Source organism: Mesoplodon bidens, assembly GCF_964165515.1.
Source record: "Mesoplodon bidens genome assembly, chromosome: 18".
Lineage (NCBI taxonomy): Eukaryota > Metazoa > Chordata > Mammalia > Artiodactyla > Ziphiidae > Mesoplodon > Mesoplodon bidens.
In genome coordinates, this window is record NC_138175.1 from 5,240,117 (window position 1) to 5,268,088 (window position 27,972).

The 27,972-nt window shown below is 51.2% G+C and overlaps 1 protein-coding gene across 1 annotated transcript; it reads right to left on the bottom strand.

Annotated features, from left to right (window-relative positions):
• WFDC1 (WAP four-disulfide core domain 1) lies at positions 1 to 27,972 on the bottom strand. The gene is made up of 7 exons (XM_081215215.1): positions 27,484 to 27,972; positions 13,575 to 13,758; positions 9,090 to 9,173; positions 7,860 to 8,000; positions 3,467 to 3,508; positions 2,146 to 2,218; positions 1 to 437 (listed from the first exon to the last, which is right to left on the bottom strand). The coding sequence occupies exons 1-6, from the start codon at positions 27,763 to 27,765 to the stop codon at positions 2,160 to 2,162; spliced, it is 792 nt and encodes a 263-aa protein (XP_081071341.1). The 5' UTR covers positions 27,766 to 27,972; the 3' UTR covers positions 1 to 437; positions 2,146 to 2,159.

Sequence of the window (27,972 nt, forward strand, 5' to 3'; positions counted from 1 at the left end):
AAGTTCATTTCCATTTTATGATGAGCAAACGTATCTTGAGGACATTTGGGACGGGTACATGCCTCCAAGAGTCACACCTGGAAGAAATCTGTACCAACCAAGACACTGACCTCTGTCTTAGAAAGGGGCTTCACACAGCTCACAAAGGCAGTGACTTCTTCCCACGGTAGATCTGGGGAACTGCAAGGTCAAGGGGACTGCTAGGTGGGCCTCATTTCCAGGACAATAAAACAGGGACCCGGAACTGCCGAGTGGCTCCCACGAAGTCACCCCGCCAGGTGGGGCCACCCAGGGGTTGAGAGCCAGGGGTCCTGTCTCCAAGCATCTCTGGGGTCATGCTCTGTTGAGCTGGGCATGACCTCTGGGGGGTCAAATCATTTTTTACCCAACGGTTTCTGAGGCTTAGCAGAAAGTGGAGGAATGTTCTTCCAGGTTGGCTGAAAGGGAAGCAAAGAGGGAATGAATATGAACCACTGCTTGGGTTCATATGAACCCAAGAACATGCGGTCAAAAGTGTGTGTCATCCACTTCCTCCTCACCCACCAGAAAACACCAGAAAGATGCCAGTTTCCACTAAGACTAAATTCTTAACTCACTGCTAAGTCTCTCTAGCTTCCATCTTCCTCTTCCCTTTCTACCTGATTCTGTGTGGATCTTTCTTACAACCTTGGTTGTACGAGAATCTTTTTGCCAGTTTCCATTTTGTTTGCAGTGAGCGGTGCTCCAGGTGGAGATGTATCTTTGATGCATTCATCGGGGGAGGTGGGCTCTGTGTCCTCCTCCGCTGCCATCTTGTCTCCCCTCTCATCTTACTTAGTTCCTAACACATCCCTCCACATCACTCCCATTTTACAGATGAGGAGACTGAGGCTTGGAGAGTGGAAGTCATTTGCTAAGGTCACCTTGTGGTGGACCAGGAATTTAAGCCCAGTTCTGGCCGGCTGGTTCTCAAGAGCCATCCCAAATCCTCTCTCACTGTCCTGTTCTTTCCCACTGGCCCCAGCACGTCCCTGTGTAAGGTTCACAGACTCAGGTGGGTCAGACCCACTCCAAGAACTGTTCCTGTCGTCAGCAGGTAATAGATGTGTTGGCATCGATCCCCATGGACTCTAGATTTTCCTGCAGGACTCACACCTGAGTATTCTGAATCTCAAACCTGATGTTTGCCTTTCAAGGGCATTGCGGTGGGTGGGGAAATCATCCCCTCTCAAGGGCTTTTGTTTACCATGCATAGACTTGAGCTCTCACAGCACTGGGTGGGTGTTCGGGTTTTACTGGCCAAGACCCCTGGACCTTTGCATCCACCTGCATCTCACCTTGAAGGGCATCAGAGAGCAGAGCCTGTGCCTTCCTTACCTGGTCACCTCTGACGGCAGCCTTCCCCACCATCATTCTGTTCCCACCCCAGTGGCCTCCCGGGGTTCCTCAAAGCAAGATCTTTCCTGCCTCGGGACCTTTGCCCTTCCCGCTCCGCCTGCCTGGGTGCCCGTGTCAGATCTTGGCTCTGCTCACAGCGGCCTTCCTTCCTGGCCCCGATCTGAAGCAGCTCCCCCCTCGCCTGGTTACCCCACATCACATCACCTGTCTGTCCAGCTTCCTTCACAACACTATTGCAGGCTGGGCCTTTCTTGCTGATTTACTGGTTTCCCAGTTTAGTCTCCTACTAGGATGTAAGCCCCCGAGAGCAGGAGCCCTGATTTATCCACGGCGTCCCCCCAGCACCACGCCTGCACACTGGAGAGTTCCATGAATGACTGTTGAATCTCTGGGCACCAGGTTCATGCCTGAGAGTTGGCCCTGGATAGCACCGCGGGGCAGAGGGAGGGAGACAGAGGGACCAACTTCATGGGACAGACGAGGGCTTGTCTGTCTGTTCACAGAGGCATGAAGGCAAAGGAATGTGTAAGTTACAATCCAGTCTGGTCCTTGGATTTAGGGCCACGGGCTATAGAAACTTCCACTTCTGAGCACGCCCAAAGCTCTCATATGTTCACTTTGAAATTTATAAGGGAATTTTCAAATTCAACCCGCAGGTAAAGCCCTACTCTTGCCCTCCCACTGTTCAGCTTCGTGATGAAAGCTACCTTGGACACCTGGCTGCCCAAAGCCACCTGCTGTCACTGACCCATCCCGCCTCCCACTTACCGGCTGCCGTCGCTTTATTGAAAGTGCTTCTGCTGTCCTTTCCCGTGCTCTGCGACATTTTTGGAGGCACCCTCTGCGAAAAGAAGTGGGCTCGGTCAGGGAAGGTGCGTCGACTCCTGCTCAGATGCTCACGGCTCACCAGCCAAACCAAGTCCAAACACCTCAGCCTGGGCCGGCGCCCTGGCCCTGCCCCCTCTCCTCCCCCAGAGAGGTCCCCCAGTCCCCACCTGCAGCTGCTGCCCCAGCCCATGTGCTCTGCCCTCAACTCCTGCCATTCCCCCCCCGCCCCGCGCTCACGACGCGCTCCGGCTGCTGTGATGGCCAAGTTCATTCTACCTCAGGATTTCCACATCTGCTGTCCCTCTGCCCGCTATTTCTTATTCTCGATACTGGGCTTCAATATCCTCTCCTCAGGAAGCCTTCCTTGACATCCTAGTCTAAGGTGTCCTTTTTTTTTTTATTTTTTGCGGTACACGGGCCTCTCACTGTTGTGGCCTCTCCCCTTGCGGAGTACAGGCTCCGGACGCGCAGGCTCAGCGGCCATGGCTCACGGGCCCAGCCGCTCCGCGGCATGTGGGATCTTCCTGGACCGGGGCATGAACCTGTGTCCCCTGCATCGGCAGGCGGACTCCCAACCACTGCGCCACCAGGGGAGCCCTGTGTACTGTCCATTCTTTAAAAAGATATGGTGGATGAATGGAAGAAGGGATGGATGGATGGATGGATGGATGGAGGGATGGATGGATGGATGGATGGATGGATGGAGGGATGGATGGATGGATGGATGGATGGGTGCATGGATGGATCGATGGCTAACTGGATGGATGACTGGCTGGAGGGACGGTGTCAACCATATCTTCTAATTCCCTCAATGAAAGCAGGAGGAACTTCTGCACGTCTAGTCCCAGGTTCTGACGTTGAGCATGAAGCTGTGTTTGCTGTGAGCCTCTCTTGCCCACCATCAGACCAAGGGCCTCTTCCTTACTTCCCAACCTAATTCCCATCTCGTCCCCTAGGAGCCACCCCTGACCTGCTGCCTCAGTCCCAGCCTGCAGCCTGGCATGGCTCCTGCCCACGTGGAGGAGCACACAGGCTAGAGGAGACATTTCTCACAACAGAAGCATCTTGGCATCCTAGCACCTTACCCCCAACATGCCATCTGACAGCATAAGAGCAACCAGGGAGAGCACAGTCATTTTCCTTCATAGCAGCTTCAAACTGTAGTTCTCAGAACAGTCCACTGGGTTTCTTTTCTTCACCCCAGAAATGCCCACTGCCCTTTTTGGTACCCTCCGCAAAGTAAGAATGGTTCTTCTCTTACCTGGATATTCTTTGTAAAATTTGTGTCGTAAGAACCGCCCATCTGGAAAAGAAGGGAGAGTATTAAACGCCTTTCGGGGAGTTTATAAGGCCAACACTATTTTCATAACAATGCAAAGAAATTATTTGTGTTTTTCACTCTCATGCTCTCACGAGTGTACGGTGGAATTTTCCAGAAGGTACAGTGGCGTGTGACACTGCAGCCGATTAAATGCAGAAGCAGAACAACCCAATTCCCACTGTTGATTGTCATCCACCACCTCCTTCCTCAGCCCCAACCCTGTCACGGCAGTGAAACATTTTCTGGTGGGAGTTGGGGAAATTTAACGTGGGAGAGTGGAGAAATCTGGCCAGATCATGCAGACGTTTCACTTGGCAATGCGTCTATTGGTAAACTCACCCCTCCCTCTCTGTGCATCAGTCTCATCTGACTGCTATAAGGTTAATAAATCACATTTGTGCACTTGAAACTAATATTATATGCCAATCATAGCTCAATAAAAATCATATTTCTGTACTCAGCGGGCATCTTGTTTCCTTCTCTTCTGTGGCTATCCTAAAAATCAGTGTGTGTCCAGGACCAGCACTGACATTTATCGTACAAGGCGACAGAACCAACGGCTGATCCACACCCTCGGGCAGAGAGCTTATCAGCAACCTCAACGACTACTATTTACAATGATTTCCATTTACAGTTATTTTCCGAAGCAAATGGCAAAATTCTTCCAGGCCGGAGGCTCTCCGAAACATTCCTGCTCCTCCCTTCTCCCTGGGGGTGAATTCTGGCCCCTGATGCCATGGGCAGGAGACGGTGGTCTGTGAGGAGCCGGACCCCTTCCTCACACCAGGTGTGTTTACCAGAAATGTCACTTTTACAGAATAAACCTATGGATTTGAGCCCCTGCTCTGGGCTGTGCGACCTTGTTATCCTTTCCAGGCAGCATCCAGTGAAGTCACTTTGTCAGAGGGAAGAGTCGGGGCGGGGGGGGGGCCTCATCTCCCACATCTCAGTCTTGGATGGTCAGTATCGGAGCAGCATGGAACCTACTCAGAAGATGCACGGGGTGGGGATAAATTAGGAGGTTGGGATTGACATGTACACACGACTATGTATAAAACAGATAACCAACCAGGACCTATTGTATAGCACAGGGAACTCTACTCAATATTTTGTAATAACCTCTAAGGGAAAACAACCTGAAAAGGAACGTGTGTGTGTGTGTGTGTGTGTGTATCTGAATCACTGTGTTGTACACCTGAAACTAACATGACATTGTAAATCAATTATACTTCAATAAAGTAAAATAAAATAAAATAAAAAGATGCACCAAGGACCCCGACCCTGCTCTCTGAGAAATCAGATCTACTGCCTGTGTTGATGTTCATTTTCCTCTCAAGAAAGACATGAACTCCTCAGACGTCAGGGTCCAGGCTGGACTCAGAGCGGTCCTTGGCCCCCTGTAGCAGCTGGCTCTCAGCAGAGACCTGCATCTTAGGCATGGGCACGAGATCTGTAACTTATTCTCAGTCCCCAAAAGTAACTATGTGGATGTACATATAGAGAGAGTGCAGGGCTGGGGGAGAGGCAGAGAGAGCACGATAAAGGAAACAGTATTTAACGATTGATGAATTAGGGTGGAGGGTCCAAGGGACTCTCCCTGCCGCTTTTCTGTAAGTCAGAAATTACTTCAGTACTTCCCTGGTGGTGCAGTGGTTAAGAATCCACCTGCCAATGCAGGGAACACGGGTTCGAGCTCTGATCTGGGAAGATCTCACATGCCGCGGAGCAACTAAGCCCGTGCGCCACAACTACTGAGCCTGCGCTCTAGAGCCCGTGAGCCACAACGACTGAGCCCACGTGCCACAACTACTGAAGCCCGTGCGCCTAGAGCCCATGCTCCACAACAAGAGAAGCCACTGCAATGAGAAGCCCGTGTACCACTACGAAGACCCAACGCAGCCAAAAAATTTTTAAAAATTAAAAAAAGAAATTAGCTCAAATATGCAGTTTTTTAAACACTTAAACTCCAAGGCTTCTTGTGTGGTTGCCCTGGGACAAGAGGGCTCCTCTATTCCCCGAGACTGTTGCTCCAAGGGAAGTTGTTGGAATTTAAGATGTTTCCAAACTCCTGTACAATTACCAATAATTATCGCTAAGTGACAGCCCTCTGGGGACAAGGCTAGGGGAAATTTCAATTACATTTCTATCTAGAAGGCTCCAATCATTCCTGTGGGTGGGGGAGGGCACACACCCATGGGCTTTGGAGCAGGTGGCCAGGCTTGGAATTCTCACTCTGCTCCCTGTTGGGTGTGTGCATTGTCTGGGCACGTTTCTGATCTCCAGCCCTCCCTCTTCCGGAAGACAGGTGATGGCGGCGCACATTGGTTGGGGACCTACTATGTGTCAGGCGCTGCCCTAAGCGCTTTATAAGTGTTCTCTCATTCAAGCTTCATCACTACCCCAAGAAGCAATTACTATCGTGACCCTCACTGCTCCATTTTACAGATGAAGAAACTGAGGCTAAGAAAGCTTAGGTTAGCTGCCCAAGATTACCCAGGAAGAACGCCGCAGCATTTGAACCCATTTCAGTGGCCTGCAGTCTTAATCACACTCGACGCTGTTCCTGGTCATATTTCTGCCTTCGCAGGCTCGCACTGAAGCTTAGGGGAGCACCCACAAGGGCCTCAATCAACCCCGGGTGTCATCGGTACAGTCACCTGTCTCTTTGTTTATCTCCACCCTTGAAGTGGGTCCTTTTTGAACTGGTTTGGTCCCTCAAGAATGGGTTTGAACCTATCTGGCTTACTCTGGTCTTGGAGGTCATATAACTGAATAAGCAAGATCAGGAGATGAGAAAGGTCACGTAATTCCAGGCCTTTCCAGTTATAAAAATGACATTTCGGTTCAGAGGACTCCTGACTAACCCCTACCATCCCCAGCTCTTTTGGAAAAAGCTGCTCCTTCCAGCAGGTTCCTACAGGCTGGCCTCTTCTTGGGGTTGTATGTCCGAAGGACTGCGTATCCCGTCCACCTGCGTACTCCGTCCACTGTGGTGTCTACAGACAGCAGTGATGCCAACAGAAGGGATTCAGTTCGGTACTTGAGAAACTACAGACATGGTTTATTTACATGGATTAACTCACTGGCTCCTCAAAGAGTCCATGAAGTAGCTTAACTACTATTAGCCCTGTTTACAGATGAGGAAAGCGATGCCTGAAAAGGTTGGGCGATTTGCCACACACAGCAGCAAGAGGCCAAGTGGCCACTGGAAGCCTGGCTGTCTGGCTGGAGAACCTACTCATAACCCTAAATAGCAAGTAGAATGTAGGAGAAATCTCAAGATTCCTGGTTGGTTCCAATCCTTTTATAAGTAATTTTTTTCAAAGCTCAGAATTCCAGGAACCAGGATTCCTGAGACATCTCCATGTCTCATAATTTTATTACTTGCAATGATGCTGATGCTAAATGTGTAACAGACTTCACATCTACGTCTTTCTTGAAACGCCTCAGAGAAATAAATTCTCAAATGAGGAAAAAGAAATGCTTTGGCAGATAATGCATGTGATGGGTCCTTTGGACCAGTAAGGTCGCTGTGATTATCCTCGATTTTGACCGAGGTGCTATCCTCAGCTATTAGGACTGAGAGATGCTAACGTGGGGACGTGGGCCCTGGAGGGTATGGTCTCAAAGCTCCAATAAGCTCAACTTTGACATGGTTACCTTCCATCTCCCTGAAGTTCCTGATTCTTCGTTTGCCACACATTTCTGGCAAATTCCATGCCTAACCTCTCGACCTTACACCTTGCATGAGGCAGGAGTGGCTTTTAGGTACCCTCCGCAGTCCCTCCTCTGTCGTCCCTGCCCCCCTGGGGAAAAGTCTGCAAACTAAAGCCACACTAGTCATGCCCTTCACTGAACTATTTATCGCCTTGTCTCCAAAGACAAATACTAATTAAGTCACGCTGAACAGTCCTAGCAGAGAGAAGTTAAGGGTTCTCAGACAGTTCAAATTCTGTGCAGTTTAAAATCGATAGATAGATAGATATAAATTATCCAACTTTTACTGAGCACCTTTTGTCTCTGCTCTGGCACCACATGTATGATTTCAATTAATCCCCATAACCCAGCATGAAGTGGCCCCATTTTACAGATAAGAAAACCGAGGCTCAGAGATTTGAAACAACTGACCCCAAGGTCAGCCAGGCAGGAGGTGGCCGAGCTGGGGTTTGCCCGCATCCTGCTCAGATGAGGAGGGAAAAGGCGGAGAGGAGCAGGGCAGAGAGGGGACAGGAGGAGGGCGGGGCCAGGCTCAGGGGCCGGGGGCTTCCTTTGGGAGGGGTCTCCCGTGGGGGGTTCTGGGGAGAATGGGGTGGGGCTCCGTGTCCACACTCACCTGCCGGCCGGCGCTGCTTGACACACTGCCCGCTGTTGGGGATGCCCTCAGCCAGGTCACCCGGGCTCAGGATGTGGCACTCATAGCCTGAGGGGCAGAGGAGTGGCTCAGCCCCGTCCTCTGTGGTGCTGCAGGCCTCTGCTGCGGGGGACACACATGCGGGGGCTCAGGGGTGGCCCCCACGGGGGCAGACGGGCCGCCTCTCATCTGCACCCCAGATTCCACGCTGTGCCTGGGGTCTCTGCACACACACATGCACACAGGGGCAGCCCAAAGTCACATGATCCCAAACATGCCCTCGCATGCATGCATCGTGACATGCATATGGGTTGGCCAAAAAGTTCGTTCGGTTAGCGAATGCGCCGTTCAAGAAAAGTTCTTTGTAAAAATGAAAAACGTCATTTTTACTTAAAACCGAACGAACTTTTTGGCCAGCTCAGTACATGTATGTTCATCCCCACACAATGAAACACATATGCTCGTGCTTATCACACGTACATACATGTTTACCCACCAAAATCCTATACACACACATACACACATTTTCACCATCCCACAAGTCCTAACACATGTATACACACACATAACACACAGCCATATCCACACCCACGTTCATGTGCACACAAATCCTGCACACATACACACACTCCTACAGTTGCACACATCTGCACAAACACGGATGCACAAGTTCTCAGACACATGGTCGCAAGCACAGCCAGCCGGCTTCACACACAGCTGCACACCCTGACAGACGTGGTCACGCACTCGGGTGTATGGAGGGTCACAAGCACAGCTGCACAAACGCAAAGGTGCTCCCTCAAGCCACATCCCCACAGTGGTCCAGGCCCCTGGGCCCGCCTGCCATTCCTTTCAGGAACTGTTCTCCACCCACCCCAGAAGGAGGCCACGTCAGCAGGGAACAGTGAACCCCTTATGGTGACTTGAGGGATCTGAAAACCCCAAGCCCCCTCCCTCTGAATTCTCCACCCAGGGAGGAGGCCCCATTGCCAGGGACAGTCAAACCCCACACTGTTCTGGGGATTCTGAGAGCCTGGCCAAGACCCAGCCATCCCCTTCCGTGTCGGGGTGGGGAGGGTCCAAGTGGGCCAGGTATTTGAGGACAGGCAGCCTGCCGGAGCAGAGGCTGACCCTGGTTATCAGTTTTCTGGGGGCACCTGAGAAGGGGGGACCCTGGCTCTGCTGTCGGGTTGGGTATCACCCTGCAGGTACCTTGCAATGCCTCCTCAGGGCCGTCCAGGAGCCAGCCGTTGCCCCCAAGCCATCGAGGTTTCGGCTGCACTAGCCAGTCTAAAACTGACAAGATAATAGATGGTTAAATCGAGGCCCTCCTCAGGCAGCTGAGAAATGCCCCAGCCTCTGGGGATGGGGAGCCTACATCTCATGATGAAACACAGAGCCTCCCCGCAGGAGAAGCAACTCAGTTCCCCAGCAAAAGTTCATCCCTTCCTTTTAGTAACAGAACTCTTTGAGTTTCAGCTAGGCACTGGCTGGCCAAGCTGGAGACTACATTTCCCAGCCTCCCATGCAGCAAGGTGTGCCATGTGACTGAGTTCTGGCCAATTGGATATGAGCAGAAGTAACGATGCCACATCCCAGCTTTCCCTCGTATGGTTACCTGTCGGCTCCCCTCCCTCTCTTTCCCGCTTCCTGCAGACTGGGAGCCACCATGTGGAGCAACGAGACAGAGGGAACCTGGGTCCCTGGGTGACTGGAGCAGAGCCACCTGCCTGTCATGGACCACCTGTCGACTCCGGCCTTTTAACCAAGGGAGAAGTAAATGTCTAATAGGTTGGGCCCCTGAGTTTGTGGGTCTTTTTGTTACAGCATCATGGCCTGTTCTCTAACCAATACATTTTTAACAGGAAGAGTGACCACGTAGTAGACTGGAAGGTCTTCAAAACCCCAAATATGGATTGAAAACCCAAATGCCTCTGGGGACACATAGGTAACATAAAGGAGGAAGGTAGGCTGGGTAGGATCACGGCCAACTGGAGAGTGTTCCTGCCTCAGTGGGTCAGCAGCTGGTCAGCTCTGGCCAGCTGTTCCCAGAGCTTCTGGGTGGTTTTTTTGTGTGTGTGTTTTTAACTTTAGGTCTATATTTTTAAAAATATAAACTCTTGGTTTTAAATGTTGGCAAATAATTTTTAAAAATTTTAAGTACTTTGGAGATTAAATAAAACTGGTCTGGGATCACATTCGTTTATGACCTCTGCTTTAGTCTGACTCCAAAATAAAGAGATTGATATGCTGTCTAGTGCCTAGATAGGGATTGGTAAAAATACCAGTTAGCTTTTTTTTTTTTTTTTTTTTTTTTTTGCGGTACGCGGGCCTCTCACTGTTGTGGCCTCTCCCGTTGCGGAGCACAGGCTCCGGACGCGCAGGCTCAGCAGCCATGGCTCACGGGCCCTGCCGCTCCGCGGCATGTGGGATCTTCCCGGACCGGGGCACAAACCCGTGTCCCCTGCATTGGCAGGCGGACTCTCAACCACTGCGCCACCAGGGAAGCCCAGCTTTCTCTTTAAAAGAGCACAATATGGTTATAAGATGGTTGCTCTCCGTGTGGAAATGGAAACAGCAGAACCAGCAGTTTACAACTTCCAAACGAGAGGGGTGAGACATGGTTCCAGAGCCTCTGTTTCCAATCTTCTGGTTCTTCCCTCCTTTTCCCCACCACCTCGGACTTAATGTTAGAAAATGTATTTTCAATGCTATTTTTTCACTAAATAGGAAATGTATTAATTTTTCCTGTACAGGGAAATGTACACATTTTGCTATACTTTTTGGAATACTGAAATTTGGTCAAGGTCTCCCATCAATATGCAGACCCTAAAGGCCTGGAGGCCCAGAGTCTCGCCTCTCTGCTCCCCAACTAGAACTTCCTGGGATCACCTGCTACATAAACTCCCCTCACTCAAGACCTTATCTCGGGGTCTGCTTTGGAGGAAACCCACAGGCTGACTGCAAGGAAGTGTGTAAGCTGCTTAGAACAGGGCCTGGTGCATTTCAAGTCATGTTAGATGAGCGGTTCTCAATCTGGAGCGATTTTGCCCCCCTGAGGAAACATCTAGTAAAGTCTAGAGATATTTTTGATCGTCCCAGGGTGGGGTGGGGGCACCACTGCCATCTAGTGGGTGGAGGCCAGGGATGCTGCTCAACATCCTACACTGCCCAGGTCAGCGCCCCACTGCCCACCCCAACTAGAATTATCCAAGCCCAAACGTCAAGAGTGCCAAGGGTGAGGAACCTTGTTCTAGATATTATTATCATAATTCTTATTATGACTGACTAATATTTTGTCGGCTCTTCCTGTTGGCCAGTGAAAGCTAGGCCTTCGTTGATTCATCCATTCTTCACTGAGTACCTTTTATGTGTCCAGAGACTATTTTAGGTAGTGGGGATACAGCAGTGAATGAAACAAACCAAACTTCCTGCCTCATGGGGCTGACCTTCGAGTCAGGGGAATGGTCAGGAAACAAATGAAACACAATATTCTAAATTGGGCTATAAAGAAAGCTTAAGCCAGAAGGCAGTAAGCAATGGCCAGAGGAAAGATTACCATTTAGAGAGGGAAACTTCCCTGAGAAAGTGACCACCTCTGCCTGAGATCTGAAGGAGGTGAGGAAGTGAGCTGTGTGGGTGTCTGGGGGAAGGATGTTCTGGGCAGTGAGGGATCCCACGAATGAGCCCGGGGCCCCATATCCCTACACGCAGAGCCTAAGGCAGTGGACACTTCTCCACAGTCAGAAGACTAAATTGAAATGCCAGCTCGGCCTGCTGTGTGACTCTGGGCAACGTACTCAGCTTCTCTGAGCTCCCGTGTCTTCAGCTGTAAAACAGAGCTGATAGTGGTCTCTCCACCCCATGGGACTGAGCGAGCATTAAATGAGATGGTGTAAGGAAAGGCTATTTGGAATGTCATGGACAGTTGTATAGTTTGTGCACTGCTCAGAAGCACCTGTTCTAGGCAGCAAGTAAGGCTGGAGTCCCTGTGCCCCGTCTCAGTCCAAAGGAAGGGGCACCTTTTTGACTTGTCCAACCAGATGGGCATAGTTTTATGTGCCTCTCCACCAGGAAGGGGTGCCATTTTGTCTTTCTCATAAAAGGCCCTGTAGGAGCCAGGTGGCCATGAGGCAGTACTCAAAGGCAGCACAGACTGAAATTATGAGCATTATTAAGGGTGCCGAGTCCCTTGTCGTCACTGTGACCTCACCCCAAAGAGAACTGAGTGTGCTCGTTCTTACCTTGGCCTTGAGGAGGGGGCAAGCCTCAGTAATGAAGGCCCAGGGGGACCACAGCCTCTGGCTGGAAGTGCAGTCCTCACAGGCTGCTGTCCTCCAGAGGCTCAGCCCTGAGCAGAACTGGGAGCGGAGGAAGCTTTTAGGGCACCTTTTCTCCACTCAGCTGCCCATAATCAGCCCCACCCTGTATTTCCCCCAGGCTCCCTTCCCTCCCCTCCCAAACCTCTCCAGAAGGGATCTGAAACTCCTTCCCTCCACAGATGAACCCCTGAGGCTGTGTCTCCCAAAGATTCCCCGTTCAGATTCAACGAACATCCTACTGATTCTCTCTGCTCCTGGCCGGAGGCGGAGGCAAGGCTGAGCACTTCCGGATGGGGAACTCCGCGTGAGCTGCACATTCTCCTTTCAGCCCTGCTTTACAAGTGTGGGTTTAAGCTGGTGACCAGCTAGCCAGTGGATTTGAACCCAGGAGTCTGCATGCCCGCCTGGATCGCTAAGGTGTCAGGTCTCCATCTCAAATACCCCCAGGGCCAGGCGTCATGAGTGAAGTGGGCCTTGTGGGGTCCCTGGAAACCGGGAGGGCGCCCCCGCTGCTATCTAGGGGCACCTGAGGCTCCAGCAGATGGTGGCCCCGGGAATGAGGTCCAGTATTTTTATTTATTATTATTTTTTTATTTTTTTGCGGTACGTGGGCCTCTCACTGTTGTGGCCTCTCCCATTGCGGAGCACAGGCTCTGGACGCGCAGGCTCAGCGGCCATGGCTCACGGGCCCAGCCGCTCCGCGGCATGTGGGATCCTCCCGGACCGGGGCACGAACCCGTGTCTCCTGCACCGGCAGGCAGACTCTCAACCACTGCGCCACCAGGGAAGCCCGAGGTCCAGTATTTTTAAGAAAAGCTGGAGGACTTCCGTGGTGGCACAGTGCTTTAGAATCCGCCTGCCAATGCAGGGCACACGGGTTCGACCCCTGGTCCGGGAAGATGGCACATGCGGTGGAGCAACTAGGCCTGCGCCCTAGAGTCCCTGTTCCACAACAAGAGAAGCCACCGCAGTGAGAAGCCCGCGCACAGCAAAGAAGAGTAGCCCCCGCTCGCCGCACCTACAGAAAGCCTGCGCGCAGCAAGGAAGAAATTAAAAAAAAAAAAAATTTTTAACGAAAAGCTGGAAATCTGGATTTTTTATGAGAAATCTCTCCCATCTTCATAAGAGGGGTATTTTCCTTTTAACGGGCGGCCCCTGGACTGTAGTTCTCTGCCGGCAGTGGCGAGCCCCGCATACAGCAGGCGCTCAGTGCATGCAGCTGGATGCTTGCTCCAGGAGCGCTATGTTCCCATCTCACAGGGCGGCCCGCCCACGTGGTCCAGGTTTAAGCCCAGCTGTTCTTCTAGTCGGGCAGCGCCGGGCAGTACAGTTCCCCGCGCCCCCCACCCCGTCTCCCCCCGCCTGGAGCACCTACCTGGCGGGGGCGGCACGGCCTCCAGGCAGGCGTAGGCGCAGCCGTTGTAGCAGCAGCGCCGGTGCCGCGGGCACTCAGAGTCAGCCTGGCAGCGCGCCGCCTGGCAGGCGCCGGGGGGCAGCGAGCGCGGGGGCGGCGGGCAACGGTCGGCGCGGGGCTGTCGGGGGCCGCCAGCCTCCTCGGCCTGCGGGAAGAGAGCGCGTCAGCGGGAGGGGGCGGGTGCTGTGCGCCGCGGGCGAGTCGCTGGGCCTCTCGGAGCCGCCGCGTCCTCGCGTGATCACAGCAGAACCAGCCTCAGCGGGTTACTCTGAGGATGAAAGGATGCTGTTTCTCTTTGTAATAGACCCAAACTGAAATGACTGTAAGCCCATCAGCAGCAAAAAGGATATATGAATCTGGATAAGAGTTGTATGTTAAGCGACTATCCTGATGTTTATATGTATGTATGTACATGTATGTATTTATATATAAAATACGGTATATATATGTATATGTATGTATACAAACACAATAGATAAACACACATATTTATATACTTCTTATAATTCATGTGTTTATACAGAGCTTTGAGAATTTACAGATCACACACAAAATGAATAAATTCACGTAGCAAACGGCTTGGAAAAACGTCACAGGCATAACACTGAGAAAAAAAAGAAGTCAGCTCACAAGAGAACATATAGTGTGAATCCATCTATAGTTTTCGTTCAAAAACAGGCAAAGCTGATGTCTGGTGTGAGAACAGGAGCGTGGTCACCTGGTGGGTGGTGACCTGAAGGGGGGGTCTGGGGTCCCTGGGGGCTGGCCCCGTTCTGCTTCTTGATCTGGGTGCTGGTTCCATGGTGTGTTCGTTTTCTGGGGATTCATGGAGCTGAACTCAGGATTTTCACACTTTTTGGTACTGTTTCCAGAAAGAGTTAAAAATATGATATCCTATTTAACATATAGGAAGTGTGGACGCATTACCAATAAAATAAGAATTTTAGAGGTGGGGTTGGGAGAGTTCAAGTCACACCAGACCCCATCTGTGCCGGGAACACTGCTCTGCTTCTGGATATGGAGGTGGGGTGTACGGAGGGCAGGTCTTACACATCCCTACACAGGTGTGAGCACACACACATGCACACTCACACACAGAGTTAGATACAGAGTAGGTTCTTTGGGGGAAAAACCACCCTGGCTTGCCCCGCCTCCGGCTTATGCCTGAACTGCCCCACCCATCTAAAATGCTTTGCCTACTGACCCCCCGATCTCCCCCAACATATATGTATTTCAAAATCCTGCACCTTGTACTGTCCAAGTAAATACTGCATGTCTGCAGACTGGAGTAGTACGCAGCCACTAAACCTGCTGATGAGAGATCCCCAAGAGATGGTGGTTCATGAAGAGAATTAAGATACAGAACAGGTTGTCTGCTCTTCACCTATGTTTTCAAATATTCATATGCACACACATGCAATATGCATATGTTTAACAGGCCTGGAACATCTTTGGAAGGATATATACAAGAATACACAGCAGCCGCTGGTCAAAGATTGCCTCTGGAGAGAAGAATTAGGTTCTGAAGCCAAGGGAGAGTTCTCCTTATTGTACACTTTCTTCCCCTTATTGCAAGCTCTTTTGCACAGGTTCCAATATATATATATTGCCATGAACACATTGATTTTTTTTCAATTTAAAGAAGACAATTAAAAACCTTAAAAGGTAGAAGTACTTAAGAAGAATGATTAATGACAGGAAAAACCTTTTATGTTAGTAAATAAATAAATAAAAGGCTAGCTACGCAATGCTACATGCCCTCAAAGGTCAAGGATGCAGGAACGTCCTTCCGCCACAGCTACTGCGGTGCCTGCAAACTCCACGCGCTGCTCCCAGTGCCCAGTAGGGGGCGTCAGGTCACAGAGAACAGGTCCCGACCAGACGCATCTGCCAATGCCTGCAATCACAAGGACCAGTGGTTCTCAAACTACCTCCCAGGGACCCGCCCCCCCCACCCCCGCCCCAACCAGGGGCTAAGACTGGGCAGGGGTGGGGGCTGGGGAGGAAACTGTGACCAAGTGGAGCAGGGGAGGGGTGCAGTTTGGGGAGGGCGGGGCTCCTGGCCCTCCCTGCTTCAGCCAGAGAATTCTTTTTTTTTTTTAAATAGAAGCAGAGTTGATTTCCGATATTGTGCTAATTTTAGGTGTGCAGCAAAGTGATTCAGTTATACATATATATTTTTTCAGATTATTTTCCATTATAGGTTATTCCAAGATATTGAATATAATTCCCTGTGCTTTACAGTAGACGCTTGTTGCTTATCTATTTTGTGTATAGTAGTTTGTACCCAGAGAATTCATCTTTTCTCCCTTGTATAAATCATTTAATTTGTGAAAAGCAAAAATGAATACAAAGCCAACATTTGGCGGAAACGAAGCCAAAATAAAGAGGCAACCTTGTAACTCCTGGATCTTCTAACTCCTGGTTCAGCCTTTTTGCCATCCTCTGCTCGGCTGGGTGCCCCAAAGTCCTGTATCCTCAGGAATAATTTCCAAGATGCAGGCAGGGCACATAATCCCGCACCATTAACTCAGTTCATTTTCTTAAGAAACAGCAACATCGGACCCACGTTGGGGCCCCGCCATTTGAATCCTCATCGGCGGTGACAGCTGCCCTGGCCTCCTTCGGAGGGCGAGGGAGGATGCCCGTGCGTGGCTGCGGAGGGACGGCTGGTTTTTCCGCCCAGCCTGTTTTCACATCAAGCCTCATTTATAAAATTTAACAGAACCTGGAGATCAGACGGGAAATGCTTTCCACCCACCTCCAATGCCTCCCAGGTGGGTGACTTCCTAAGGGCAGCCCGTAACAGGGGCGCTCTCCAGGGAAAATTTAAATGTCGATTCTCAGAATTTGGAGAAAACAAGAGATAAGCGCCTTAGAAGTCAAATCGCCCCAGTGATTTATGGTGCTGCCGGAACAACAGATGGTCCTGGGTGATAAAGAACCGATTTCACGGAGGCGCCCAGATTAAAGGATTAAATGTTTTGAAAAATATTTCATGTCATGCAAGGTGATGCTCACAGAGGGTCCTAAACGAAGGATGTTTCCTGGTGTTCTGAGAAAGAACGGACTTTTATAAATGAAATAAATAGATCACCTTCCCAGACCACGGGGGCTAAAGGTTAAAGGCCAAAGTCCTTGGGCTAAAGGTCACACCCCAGCTGGCCCCATGCCCCTGCCCCTCCGCTTCTCTGGCCTCCCTCCTGTCGTCCCACCGCTCTCGCCTTGCTCATTCCTGGCCAGCGCCCTGGCCTCTCTGAGGTCCCACCTCTGGGCCTTTGCACGGGCTGTGTCTCCCTCCTGAGATGCCCGGCTGGTTCCAGCCCTCACTTGGTCCAGGTCTCTGCTCACATGCACCCGTAGCTGGCGCTCCCCGTTCCCCTCTGCCTGCCTTACAGAGCTCCAAATCTCTGATCACCCTTGGGAGGACCGTGTACTGATTCACTGTTCAGTTTATTGTTTTTCTCCCCCCTACAACGTGTCCTCCTAGGGACTCGGTCCTCTTCCCACCTGTGTCCCCAGCACCTACGACTATGCCTGGTGTAGAGCAGGTGTTCAGTTCATTTTTGTTGTGGCTGATTGAAAGCTGTGATGATGAGAATGATGGAGGCGTGACAGTGACGGGCAGCATTTACTGGCGGTCCACCGCGTGCCGGGCATCCTTCATCCTTCCAGGCGTTTCACGACCTGCACAATGTCCCCGTGAAGGTGGCTCCGCAGGCCAGGTGGCCTGCACTGATGTGGAGCTGTCCCTTCGTGTGTGTTTAATGCTGTACCTTTCCCCCAGCATCTGCACACGCCTTTGGTCACGTGAGTCCAGGAGGGGCAAGTCCTATTTTATCCACACTCTAAAGATGAGGCCCCCGAGGCTCAGAGAATTAAAGGTTTGCCCAAGGCCACCGGCGGAGAAGGGTCATATTACACTCCTCCCTCCTGAAGCCAAAATAATGCATCCAGAATATAAGTCTGGGGTCAGTGTTTGAAGGTTTGCTAGGACCCCAAACTCCTCCTCGCCTTGGAGCCTCTGCACACTGTTCCTTTGCACTCAGAACTCTTCCCTCTCCTTGCCCAGCTAATGCCTCCTCTTCCTTTGGGGCAAGAACTTAGGAGTTACATCCCACCTTCAAGTGTACCAAGATGGATGGCGCTGAGGCCGTGACTTCCTCAGCAGTCAGGGATTTGAGCTCAGGTGTGGGAATTCGATGAGTCTGGCTTGGACCCCTGTAGCTGTGTCATCATACAGGAAAATGACCTCTGAGTCTCCGTTTTCCTCACCTGCAAAATGGGCCCAGAAGTGCGTGCCCGCTGCAGGGGTTTGTGGAGGGAGCAGATGACATCACGGCTGTGGGGGCTCTGCTCAGCGATGCTGACCGGTTGGTTTTATCATTACTTTTATTTTTGGTCTTTCCTGCTTCCTCCCTCCTTCCCGCCCTCGATTCACTCACACACTGATGATGCTTTAGGTGTGATGCTGAGGCAGATGCAAAAGAAACCTATGAGCCGGTCCCTGCACCCAAGGAGTTCAGAATCTAACTGGGATCTAAAGATGCGCAAGCAAGAAACCCTCCCGCAGCAGTGCCATCATTTCTAGGGAGGGAGGGGGGGGCGGTGGGGGGGGCAAACAACTGGCAGAGTTCCTAAGAGGAAGCAGCCGCCCCAGCACTGCTCCCTGAGGGTCCCCTAAGGTAGCATCCATCGCTCCCCTGTAGTTACACCTGCTGACCCCATTGTACAGGTGAGGAAACTGAGGCACATGCTCACCATATGGGGAAGCGCCAGGCTCAGAATCTGGGCAGGCTGATTCATAATCACTGCAGGGCAGGCAGCATTTATTAAGCTCCCACTGTGTGCCAGCGCTGTGCCAGGTCCTCACAAGACTGAATTTCACGGAATTCTCAGCATAACCCTCACTGCTATTATTAACCCACGTGACTGACGAGGAAACTGAGACACAGAAATATGAAAGGCACTTGCCCCAGGTCACACAGCTGGCCAGCAGCAGAGGCAGTATTCAAACCTGGGTCTGTCTGACTCTGGCAATTTCCTGTCCCAGGAGCCTGGATCTGGGGAGCTGCTTCTCAGTCTCACCTGTGAGATTCTTCCCGTTTTGTCGGCTCGGGGTCCCCCTCTCTCACACGCCCCTGCCTCCTGCCCGCCTCTGGACCAGCCCCAGCTCTGGATGTAGTCATGTAACTGCCTCCCCAAGGGATACATTCTGGAAAGAACTCGTCCTGGCCCCCACTCTCTGCAGCCCCAGCCAGCCCCAGCCCTCCGTAGCCTCTCAGCTGAAAATAAAACAACAGCACGTCAAATCCCAGTTCACCCCTTCACGAACATCCCAGACAACCCATGATCTCCATCTTTCATTTTCATCCCCGCAAAAGGATGGTACAGCAAGTCTGCTTCAAAGTAGCTGCTGAACATACATCTATGGTACAGCTCGGACAAGAATGTCCCAGCGCTGCATGCCTTACTTGGATAAAGATGGTTCCCTTAAGGTTTCGACCTGGTGGCTATTTTTTTTTTCATACCCTGGGGGGATTTTTTGGAAGCCTCTATAGATTTGCAAAGCCATTCTTCTTCTGATATCTTCAGGAAGCAGGTAGGGAAATGCCAATTCTGGGCTGCTTCAGTGGGAAGCCCAATTCCACTAGTCCAAATCCAGAGTCCACTGAAGCAAGTGCCTGGATGTCCAACCAAAGGAGGCTGGATAAATAAATAACTGCAGATTCACAGCTTGGAACACCACAGAAGTCTTTGAAAAGAGGACACGGACCTATCATATTAACATATTCACCATATATCGTTCAATGAAAAATGCATGGTACAAAACAATATGAATAATAAGCCAGACACAAATTCCACCTATTGTATGATCACGTTGATATGAAACGTCCAGAATAGGGAAATTTATGGAGACAGGAAGCAGACTGGTGGTTGCCAGGGGGCGAGGACGGGAAGGGGAGTGGGGAACAGCTGCTTAAAGGGTCTGGGTTTTCCTTTTGGGGTGATGGGAATATTCTGGAACTAGATAGAGGTGGTGGTTGCACAACGCTGTCGATGCACTAAATGCCACTGAGTTGTCCACTGTAACGTGATTAATTGTATAGTATGTGAATTTCATCTCAATAAAAAAATTTTAAACAATATGAGCAAAATACCATTAAGAAAACAATGTGGGCCGAGCATAACTGCTTCACGAAAAAGTCTAGGCACTCGCACATACCAAAATGTCAACAGAGCTTGTGTCTCGGAGAATTTAGAATATTTTTACTTATCTGTGACTTTCTGTATTGTCTGAATGTGTTGCAGAGTAAACATCATCGTTTTCATAATCCAGAAAAAAGCTGAAACCATTTCCATTTAAGGAGAAAGAATTCAGTCTCCAAAGCTGCCCCGGTTTACCCGCATCCCTCCCTCAGCACTCCACCCCCTTCATTCCCCTGCAAGAGCTTCACCCTTCTTTGGAATGTTCCAGAGAGTTCCTCCCTGACCAATAAATATGCACCCCAGGTCTGGTTTGCTTGGTGCAGGAAGAAAGCCAACTTTCTTCTAAGCTTTACTTGCTCTTCCTCTGGAATTCGGATGTCAAAGATCTAAAAATATGTCTCTCCCTGGAACAGAGGGCTTAGAGTTCAGTGTGCATTGAATGCCATTTCCTGACGCCCTAAGACCTCCAGGACACGCTGGGCTCCAGGAGCAGAGTTTGGTGCACGGCTAACGGGACTTCCTCGGAGAGGTACTCAAAAACCCAGGATCTCACACTAGGACAAGCCATCCCAGTGCATGTCGAGGGCAAGAGTGCAAACTTGGCCAACTCCTCCAGCTGGTGTCCACTGAGCCCTGCTGTGCACCTGAGAGTCTTCTAGAACTTTCCATCCCTTCTCTTCTGCTCTAGAAGGTTTTAATGTAATTTAGTCATTCATTTAACGGTAAATTCATAGTTCCCAGGCCTACCACGTGCCAGGCACTGGCTGCATGTGAGGAGAGCTGACCTAAACCAGAAGACACTGGCCCTGCCTTCACGCGTGGCTCAGCTCCAGGACATGTGACAAACACCAACCCAACACCACACAGAAAGCAAATGAATTGCTTTCTTTTTGTTTATCTGTGAAAGTAGGTAATAAAAAATGAAACAAAGCCAGAATAAAAAAAAATCATGCAGATCATAATAAGGGAGGTAAATGTTATGAAGAAGAAGTCGAGAAGTTAAGAAAACTTTTAAGAGAGACCTAAATAGGGGATCAGGGAACGGGCCTCTGAGGAGGGGACCATGAAGCTAAGACAAGCCTGACCAGGAGCCCCTCACAGAATCCCTAAGATGTACCTTGGGTTCCCACCGCTTTTTTTTTTTTTTTTTTTTTTTTGCAGTACGCGGGCCTCTCACTGTTGTGGCTTCTCCCGTTGCGGAGCACAGGCTCCGGACACGCAGGCTCAGCGGCCATGGCTCACGGGCCCAGCCGCTCCGCGGCATGTGGGATCTTCCCGGACCGGAGCACGAACCCGTATCCCCTGCATCGGCAGGCGGACTCTCAACCACTGCGCCACCAGGGAAGCCCCCCACTGCTTTTTAAAAAACTTATCGTGGTAAAATACATTGGGTTGGCCAAAAAGTTTGTTTGGTTTTAAGCAAAAATAAAAGACACATTTTTCATTTTCACCAAGAATTTTATTGATCAGTATATTCACTAACCAAATGAACTTTTTGGCCAGCTCAGTATAACATAAAATTTGTCATTTTCACCATTTTTAAGTGTACAATTCTATGGCACTGATTAAATTCACAATATTGTGCAACAACTGTCTCTTACCTATTTCTAAAATATTTACATCACCCCAAACAAATTCTTTTTTCTTTCTAACTGAAGTATAGTTGATTTACAATGTTGTGTTCATTTCTGGAAAACTTATATTCTCATTAAGCAGTCCCTCCTCATCCTCACCCCCTCAGCCCCTGGCAACGTCTAATCTACTTTCTGTCCCTATGAATGTGCCTTTTCTGGACACCTCACACAGACCGATCACAGGCTATGTGGCCTTTTCTGACTGGCATCTTTCACTGAGCGTAATGCTTCCAGGGCTCATCCATGCTGGAGCGTGTCTCAGTACCTCATGCCTTTTTATGGCTGAATAATATTCCATTGTGTGGATGGACCCCGTTGTGTTGATCTATTCTGAGCTTGTGGACATCTGGGCTGTTTCCAATTTGGTTACCATGACTATTGTCACTATGACAGGTAAGTTTCCCTCTGCTTTCCTGCCTCCTCGCATGCAGGGTCCCAGATTATGACCACACGGTTCTTGGATACTTCTCCCCTTGCTCGTTTCCACCTGGAATCAATTTCAGGACTGAAACCTCAGGTACAGAAGCCAGATTCAGAGAGGAGGAAGTCACCCCTGTAGTCACACTATTCATTTGTTTTTCCTTCCTTCCATCTACCCGCCCATCCATCCAGCTCCTTCCCCTCGTTCTTCAAATGTTTCTGAGAGTCTGTGACGGGTCAGGCTCTGCGTTAGGCCCTCGGGGAGGGCCGAGCCTACAGTGGGGCACTTCACCACGGTATGTCACGTCCCCTCTCTCCAGCCCCCAGGGAGGACTTGCGGGGTCTTGACCATGAACACTCCAGGGCCCACTGAGCAGCCCCTCCCCTCCAGATGGATGCATCCTAGTGGTGCTGATGATGGGGTCCTGCAGAGGTGCAATCAATCTCACATCTTTCAAGGAGCAAGGAAAGCCTCTAGGACTCTGAGGGCACAGTGATAGCTTCACCAGTCCATGGCCAGAATGGTGTGGGGTGAGTCACTCTCTGCTCTGGCCGGAATTCCCTCATCTGGGAAGAGTCTACCACTGGGGTTGCTGGTTGAAAGCAACAGAACTGACTATGTTGGTGCCCAGAGGCTGACCATATGAGTGTGCTAGGGCTGCTGTAACAAACACCACAGACTGGGGGCCTTAAAACAATGGAGCTGTGTTCTCTCACGGCTCTGGAGGCCAGACGTTCAAAATCAAGGTGTCGGCAGGGTTGGTTCCTTCTGAGGCTGTGAGGGAGAATCTGTTCCATGTTTCTCTCCTGGCAGTCCTTGGAGTTCCGTGACTTGAGATGCATCCCTCTAATCTCTGCCTCTGTCTCCACACGGCCTTCTCTCTGTGTGTCTCTATCTCTCTTGTCTTCTTCTGAGCTCACCAGCCACATCAGATTAAGGGCCTACCTAATTTCAGTATGACCTCATCTTAATTAATTACACTACAAGGACCCTATTTCCAAATTAAGTCCCATTCACAGGCACCAGGGCTTAGGACTTGAACAGATCTTTTTGGGGGTAGGGGAGACAAAATTAAACCCTGAGACTAGGATTTTAGTGCAGGTGGTATATTTGTGAGAGGGTCCCAGGCAGCTCTAGCAGGGGAGGGGGCACGTGAGGCAGGGAAGGGGGGCGCCATCTGGGGACCGTTAATGCCCAGGTGACTGCCTTGGGCACCTGGAGCTCAAACCCAAGGGCAACCTCTGAGAAACTGTCCAGATCACTCTGCAGAGGCGTCCCAGCCTGGGCTGAGGACGCCAGGCCGTGGTCCCTCAGCTCCGTTTGCTCCCACAGTATGGACCTGAGCACCTTGGCCCATCCTGTGTGCCGGCCGAGCGTGTTCCAAGGACAGAGCTTTCCAGGATGAACGTGAGGATTCAGGACTCAGGGAGTGATGAGAGCAGAGGGGAGGTACCCACAGCTCCAGGGCACCTGCCTCTCCCACTCTTGCTAACTTAGCAAAATATCAAAGATGTGCCAGAAAGCTCTAGAGCTCACAGAAGTAACAAGGGAAAGGAGGAGCAGCCTGGGGAGACTGGGGAACATGCCCTGCACAGGGCCTCTGTGCTCGTCAGCAGAAGATGCTGCTCTGGGCAGGCCAACTGCAAAGGGGTGCGCCGTCCGGCAGGACGCATTACATCCTCGCTCTGGGCTGCTGCAGCCCCACACTGCCCCTCTGCTGGGCAGGCACCTCTGGGCAGGGTGCAAACTGCCTAGCCATTTCCAGCTGCCCTGAATGGGAGCTTAGGGTACAAAACAGACACATAGCCACAGTGACACATGGGGACCATGGGGCTACCCAGTCCCCAAGCCGACATGGCGGCTACAATAAGTCCCACCTGGTAGGTTTGTTCAGAGGATCCTGAGATAGCCTGGCCTGGCACACAGGAACACTCAGCAGAGAACTGTTCTTATAACTTTCTCATCAAATGGCAGGAAAGCAAATCCCAAAACCCCAGCTCCACAGAACTGACCCTGAGCTCCCCAGAAAGCCTCTTGGGCTACTGACAAACATCCCTCTTCCTAGCCTATTCCTTTCCGTCTTATCTAGCCTCATAAATATCTGTCTTTGGTTTGTTTTTATTAGCACACAGAGAGAGGTGTTCCCTGGCCAGGCACCAAGCTGAAGGCTCTCGGGGTCTTTCCACTGGATTGCAAAGTAGCACTGCCGCCTCCCACGCCGCAGACGAGGAAACGGAGGCTCACGGAGAACAAGCCTTCTCCTCCTTACAAGCCTCCCTACAGGGCCCCCCGTGTCTTCCTCTCAGGCACTGTGTCTTGGGCAGGCAAATGCACACAGCATCCAGGAAATGCCCCGGACCCCCTCAGCCCCCTCTGCCCGCTCTGTCAAGGGGCGGGGCTTTGAGAAGGGGAGGAGCCAGGATGCAGGCAGCCACGTGCAGGTCCCGCTTTAACACCCAGTTCTCCGTGTGCAGCCTTTGCCAATTTCCATGGTGTAAATACTCTCACTGGGGCTGATTTCAGGCTACCAATGGGAGGCCACTGAATGAGGACTTGGGAAGAGAAGTGTAATAGCTCCTCGAGAGATGGTGTTTCTACCACGCAGATGCCACAGACGTGAATGGCCTCGAGAGCAGGGAGAATGGTAAGAATGCAACCAAAATAATCAGGAAGTGATATGTTTCTGATAAGGAGGATTTCCTTCCTTCCTTCTTCATGTAAATTATATAAGTTTATATGACTTCATCTTTAATAAGGGCTCTGTTTAACTCTCTGGAATGGGTATGAGCTGACTTCAGCATAATTCTGAACACCTGGCCTCTCCTCGCCCTGACCTGCCCCATGGGGTCCAGGGCCAAGGCTGAAGAGCTGACCCAGCCTGGGGTGGGCAATGGGGGCCACATAAGAAGTCTTGACCCTGAATATGCGGAGCTGCTTCCTATTACTCCTAGATTTCCTGTTGGACATTCACATGGATGTTAGAATCAGAACTGAAAGGGCCCTGGAGGTCATCCGGTCCTTTGTCTTCATTTCCCAGGTAATGACCTGAGGCCCAGAGAGGGGCAGCAAGCAGCCTGAGGCTGCACAGCTCATTAGAGATGTCACTGAAAAATTCCTAGGCCTGGCACCCTGCCCAACTTCCTTATCCTCTGAGCCACCAGTCGACAGCCTGTCTTTCCCCAGGGGCTCTCTGTGAGGCACAATCTTGGCACAAATCTCTCCCATGTCTGGGCACCGGAGAGGGAAGCTGATGTCTGTTGATAGCAGGGAAGAGTTCCAGTCCAGTGAGTACAAACTCAAAGTGCTTGCATTCTGACAAACGGTGGCTAGAAGTAATTTGGTTCCTGAAGCCCACCCAGGCCTGTGTTTTTAAAGAGACTCCCCCTGACCCCCAGTGCATATCGTCCCCAACCTCCTAGCCTCCTCGTTCCTCCTAGTGAGATGTCATGGCATCAGCCCCTGTGACGCTCCAAGACAAGGTGGAGATAAGGCCAGATGATGTATTGGAAATCTCTCTGTGGTCCTAGAACCAAAGTGCTGGATGCTTTGAGGCCTAAATCACCCTGTTGGGACAGCGAAGAGCACGGGGGAGTCCAACCTGACAAGGGTCTCTCTTCTCCCTCCAAATACCTACCACCATTTCACTTGCTACTATGCTTTTCTACACCCAGGTGGCCTCCTGCCTGACCTATAAAGTGTGAGCCCTGGAGGCTGAGGTTAGCCTCAATACAGTTTCATTTCACATGGTGCCTGGGGTCATTAAACATTCCCTTCTCCCTCTTCACTGCCTGGAAAACTCCTATTCATCCCTCAAAGCCCTGGGTTGAATGTCCCCGATCCTGGAAAACCCTCCCTGACTCTCTTGGGGCAGAGCTGCATACACTCTTCTGTGCTTCCATTGCACTTGCCCATAATTTACCCACAAGAATGTATGGGGCGCCTACTTCCTGGCAGGCACCAGGAACACTGCACTGAGGGAGACAGAATCAGGCCCTACTGTGAGGAACCTACATTCCACCTGGGGAGGCAAACACCAACCAATTTCCTAATATTTGAGTAAAAGTCACCAAGACGCAAGGACCACTCGCTATGCACTGTTTGACAGATATGGAGTCATTTACACTGCTCACCCACATGCTGAGAGGGCTGGTATTGTCTTCCTGAACCTTCTATGCCTCTGTGCTCCCTTTTGGGGTGGGGGACCTAAAGTGACACCCTTCCCACCTCCACTCTCTCTCCTAGTCCCCTTCCTGCTTTATTTCCCTTCTCAACACTTGTCACCAAATACACTACTGGCACGCCTTGGAGATACTGTGGTTTTGGTTCCAGACCACTGCGAGAAAGCGAGTCACATGAATATTTTGGTTTCCCAGTGCATCTAAAAGTTAGGTTCACATTATATCGTAGCATATTAAGTGTGTAATAGCATTATGTCTAAAAAACTCAATGTACACACCTTAATTAAAAAATAGCCTGTTGCTGAGAAACGCTAACCATCCTCTGAGTCTTCAGTGAGTCGTTTCGCTATAGTCACATCAAAGATCACTGGCCACAGATCAACATAATAAATAGAGTAAAAATGAAAAAGTTGGAAGTAGTGGGAGATTTACCAAAATGTGACACAGAGACATGAAATGAGCAAACACTGTTGGACAAAAGGTGCCGAGAGACTTCCTCCAGGCAGGGTTGCCACAAACCTGCAATTTGTAAAAACGCAGCATCTGCAAAGCACAATAAGATCAGGCGTGCTTGTATACATTTTCCTTTCACTTCTCATTCATTCTCTGCAAGCCCAGCCCTGTGGGGGTAACACGCGTCCCCCAAGGCTTGGGGACATCTAAGTCTGTATCCCCACAGCCTAGGGCAACAGTGACCTAGGTAAACAGCGGCGATCAAACATACATATTTGATGAAAGGAACTGAAAGGAACGCATCAATCTGTCTTTTTCAGATGAGATCGCAGGTGCTCACAGATGTCAAACAACTTTCCTGAAGTCACACAGCCTGTGAGCAACAGAGCTTGGATTCAGACTTAGGGCTGCAGGGCGCATGCTCCCTGCCTCTCACCACGGCGTGCCGACCCTTTGTATTGCTGTCACATGTCACCTGACTGCCTCCCCCACTCGACCACCCTGCAGGGTGGGAGCTGGTGTCTCCATGTTGTACCTACAGGAACGCACAGAGCGCTCGGCCTGGAGCAGTTTCCACTAAGTGTTTACTGAATGAGTCAGGAACGGCACGGAAGCATAATTGCATTCTATCGACTATCGACATTTGGTTATTGATTGTTGAGACAAACACTCAGTTTTAAGTCCTCGGACTCTAAAATCAGGTGCTCTTTGTCAGGAGAAAGTAAACGTGGGTAGGCAAAAGCACGTCACCGGCCCCCTGCGCATTTTTAGGGGCCCCTGGCTTCTTTACTCCCAGGCTTGGAGTCTTTTGAGGGCTGTGAGTTCCATCTGCTCCCCACCCGACTTTGGTACAACTCGGATAAAGAAAGAAGGACGCCTGCCCTGTGCTGTCCGCATCTGGGCGGGGCGCTTGTACACCGTACGGTGCGGGGATCACCGATCTCCCCCCAGCCCCCACCAGCCCGGGCACTTACACGGGTCCTCTCCGCCAGCCTCGCGTGCAGTGCCCGTTTCCAGATATTCTTGGCAGAACTGGCTTCGAGGAGCAGCAGCAGCAGGCAGCACAGAGTCCAGCTGACCTTCCTCCGGCCGCTGCCCAGCCTGCAGCTGGTCAAAGGCATTTCCTCCCAGATGGTCAGAGGAGAGGGGCCCTCTGGCCGGGGCGGGGCGGGGGGGGGGTCCTGGAAGTGTGGAGCAGAAGTGTGCACGATCTGCCGGACGGTCTCAGCTCCACTCGGCCGGGTCCCGGGGATCATGTGTCCGCGCCCAGCCCAGGCCCCCACCCCCCCACCCCGCCCCCGACCCGCACTCCCGATGGGGGCCGCCCACAAGGTTATTTTTAGCTTGCCCTATTGCATCTGGCCCGGAGACTCCAAGCCAGACGTCTGCAGCCCAGGCAGCTCATAAGGCAGCGGCGGCAGCAGGCGGGGGTATCACGCTGCTTGGAGACGTGGCCGCGAGTG

Bases quoted from the DNA above. Each gene is read 5' to 3' on its own strand.
- WFDC1 (XM_081215215.1), bottom strand. From the start codon at position 27,765: ATGATCCCCGGGACCCGGCCGAGTGGAGCTGAGACCGTCCGGCAGATC. The intron at 13,759-27,483 runs GTAAGTGCCCGG...CTCTTCCCGCAG, and splicing joins GGCTGGCGGAGAGGACCCGT to GCCGAGGAGGCTGGCGGCCC. The intron at 2,219-3,466 runs GTAAGAGAAGAA...TTCTTTTCGCAG, and splicing joins ATTTTACAAAGAATATCCAG to AGGGTGCCTCCAAAAATGTC.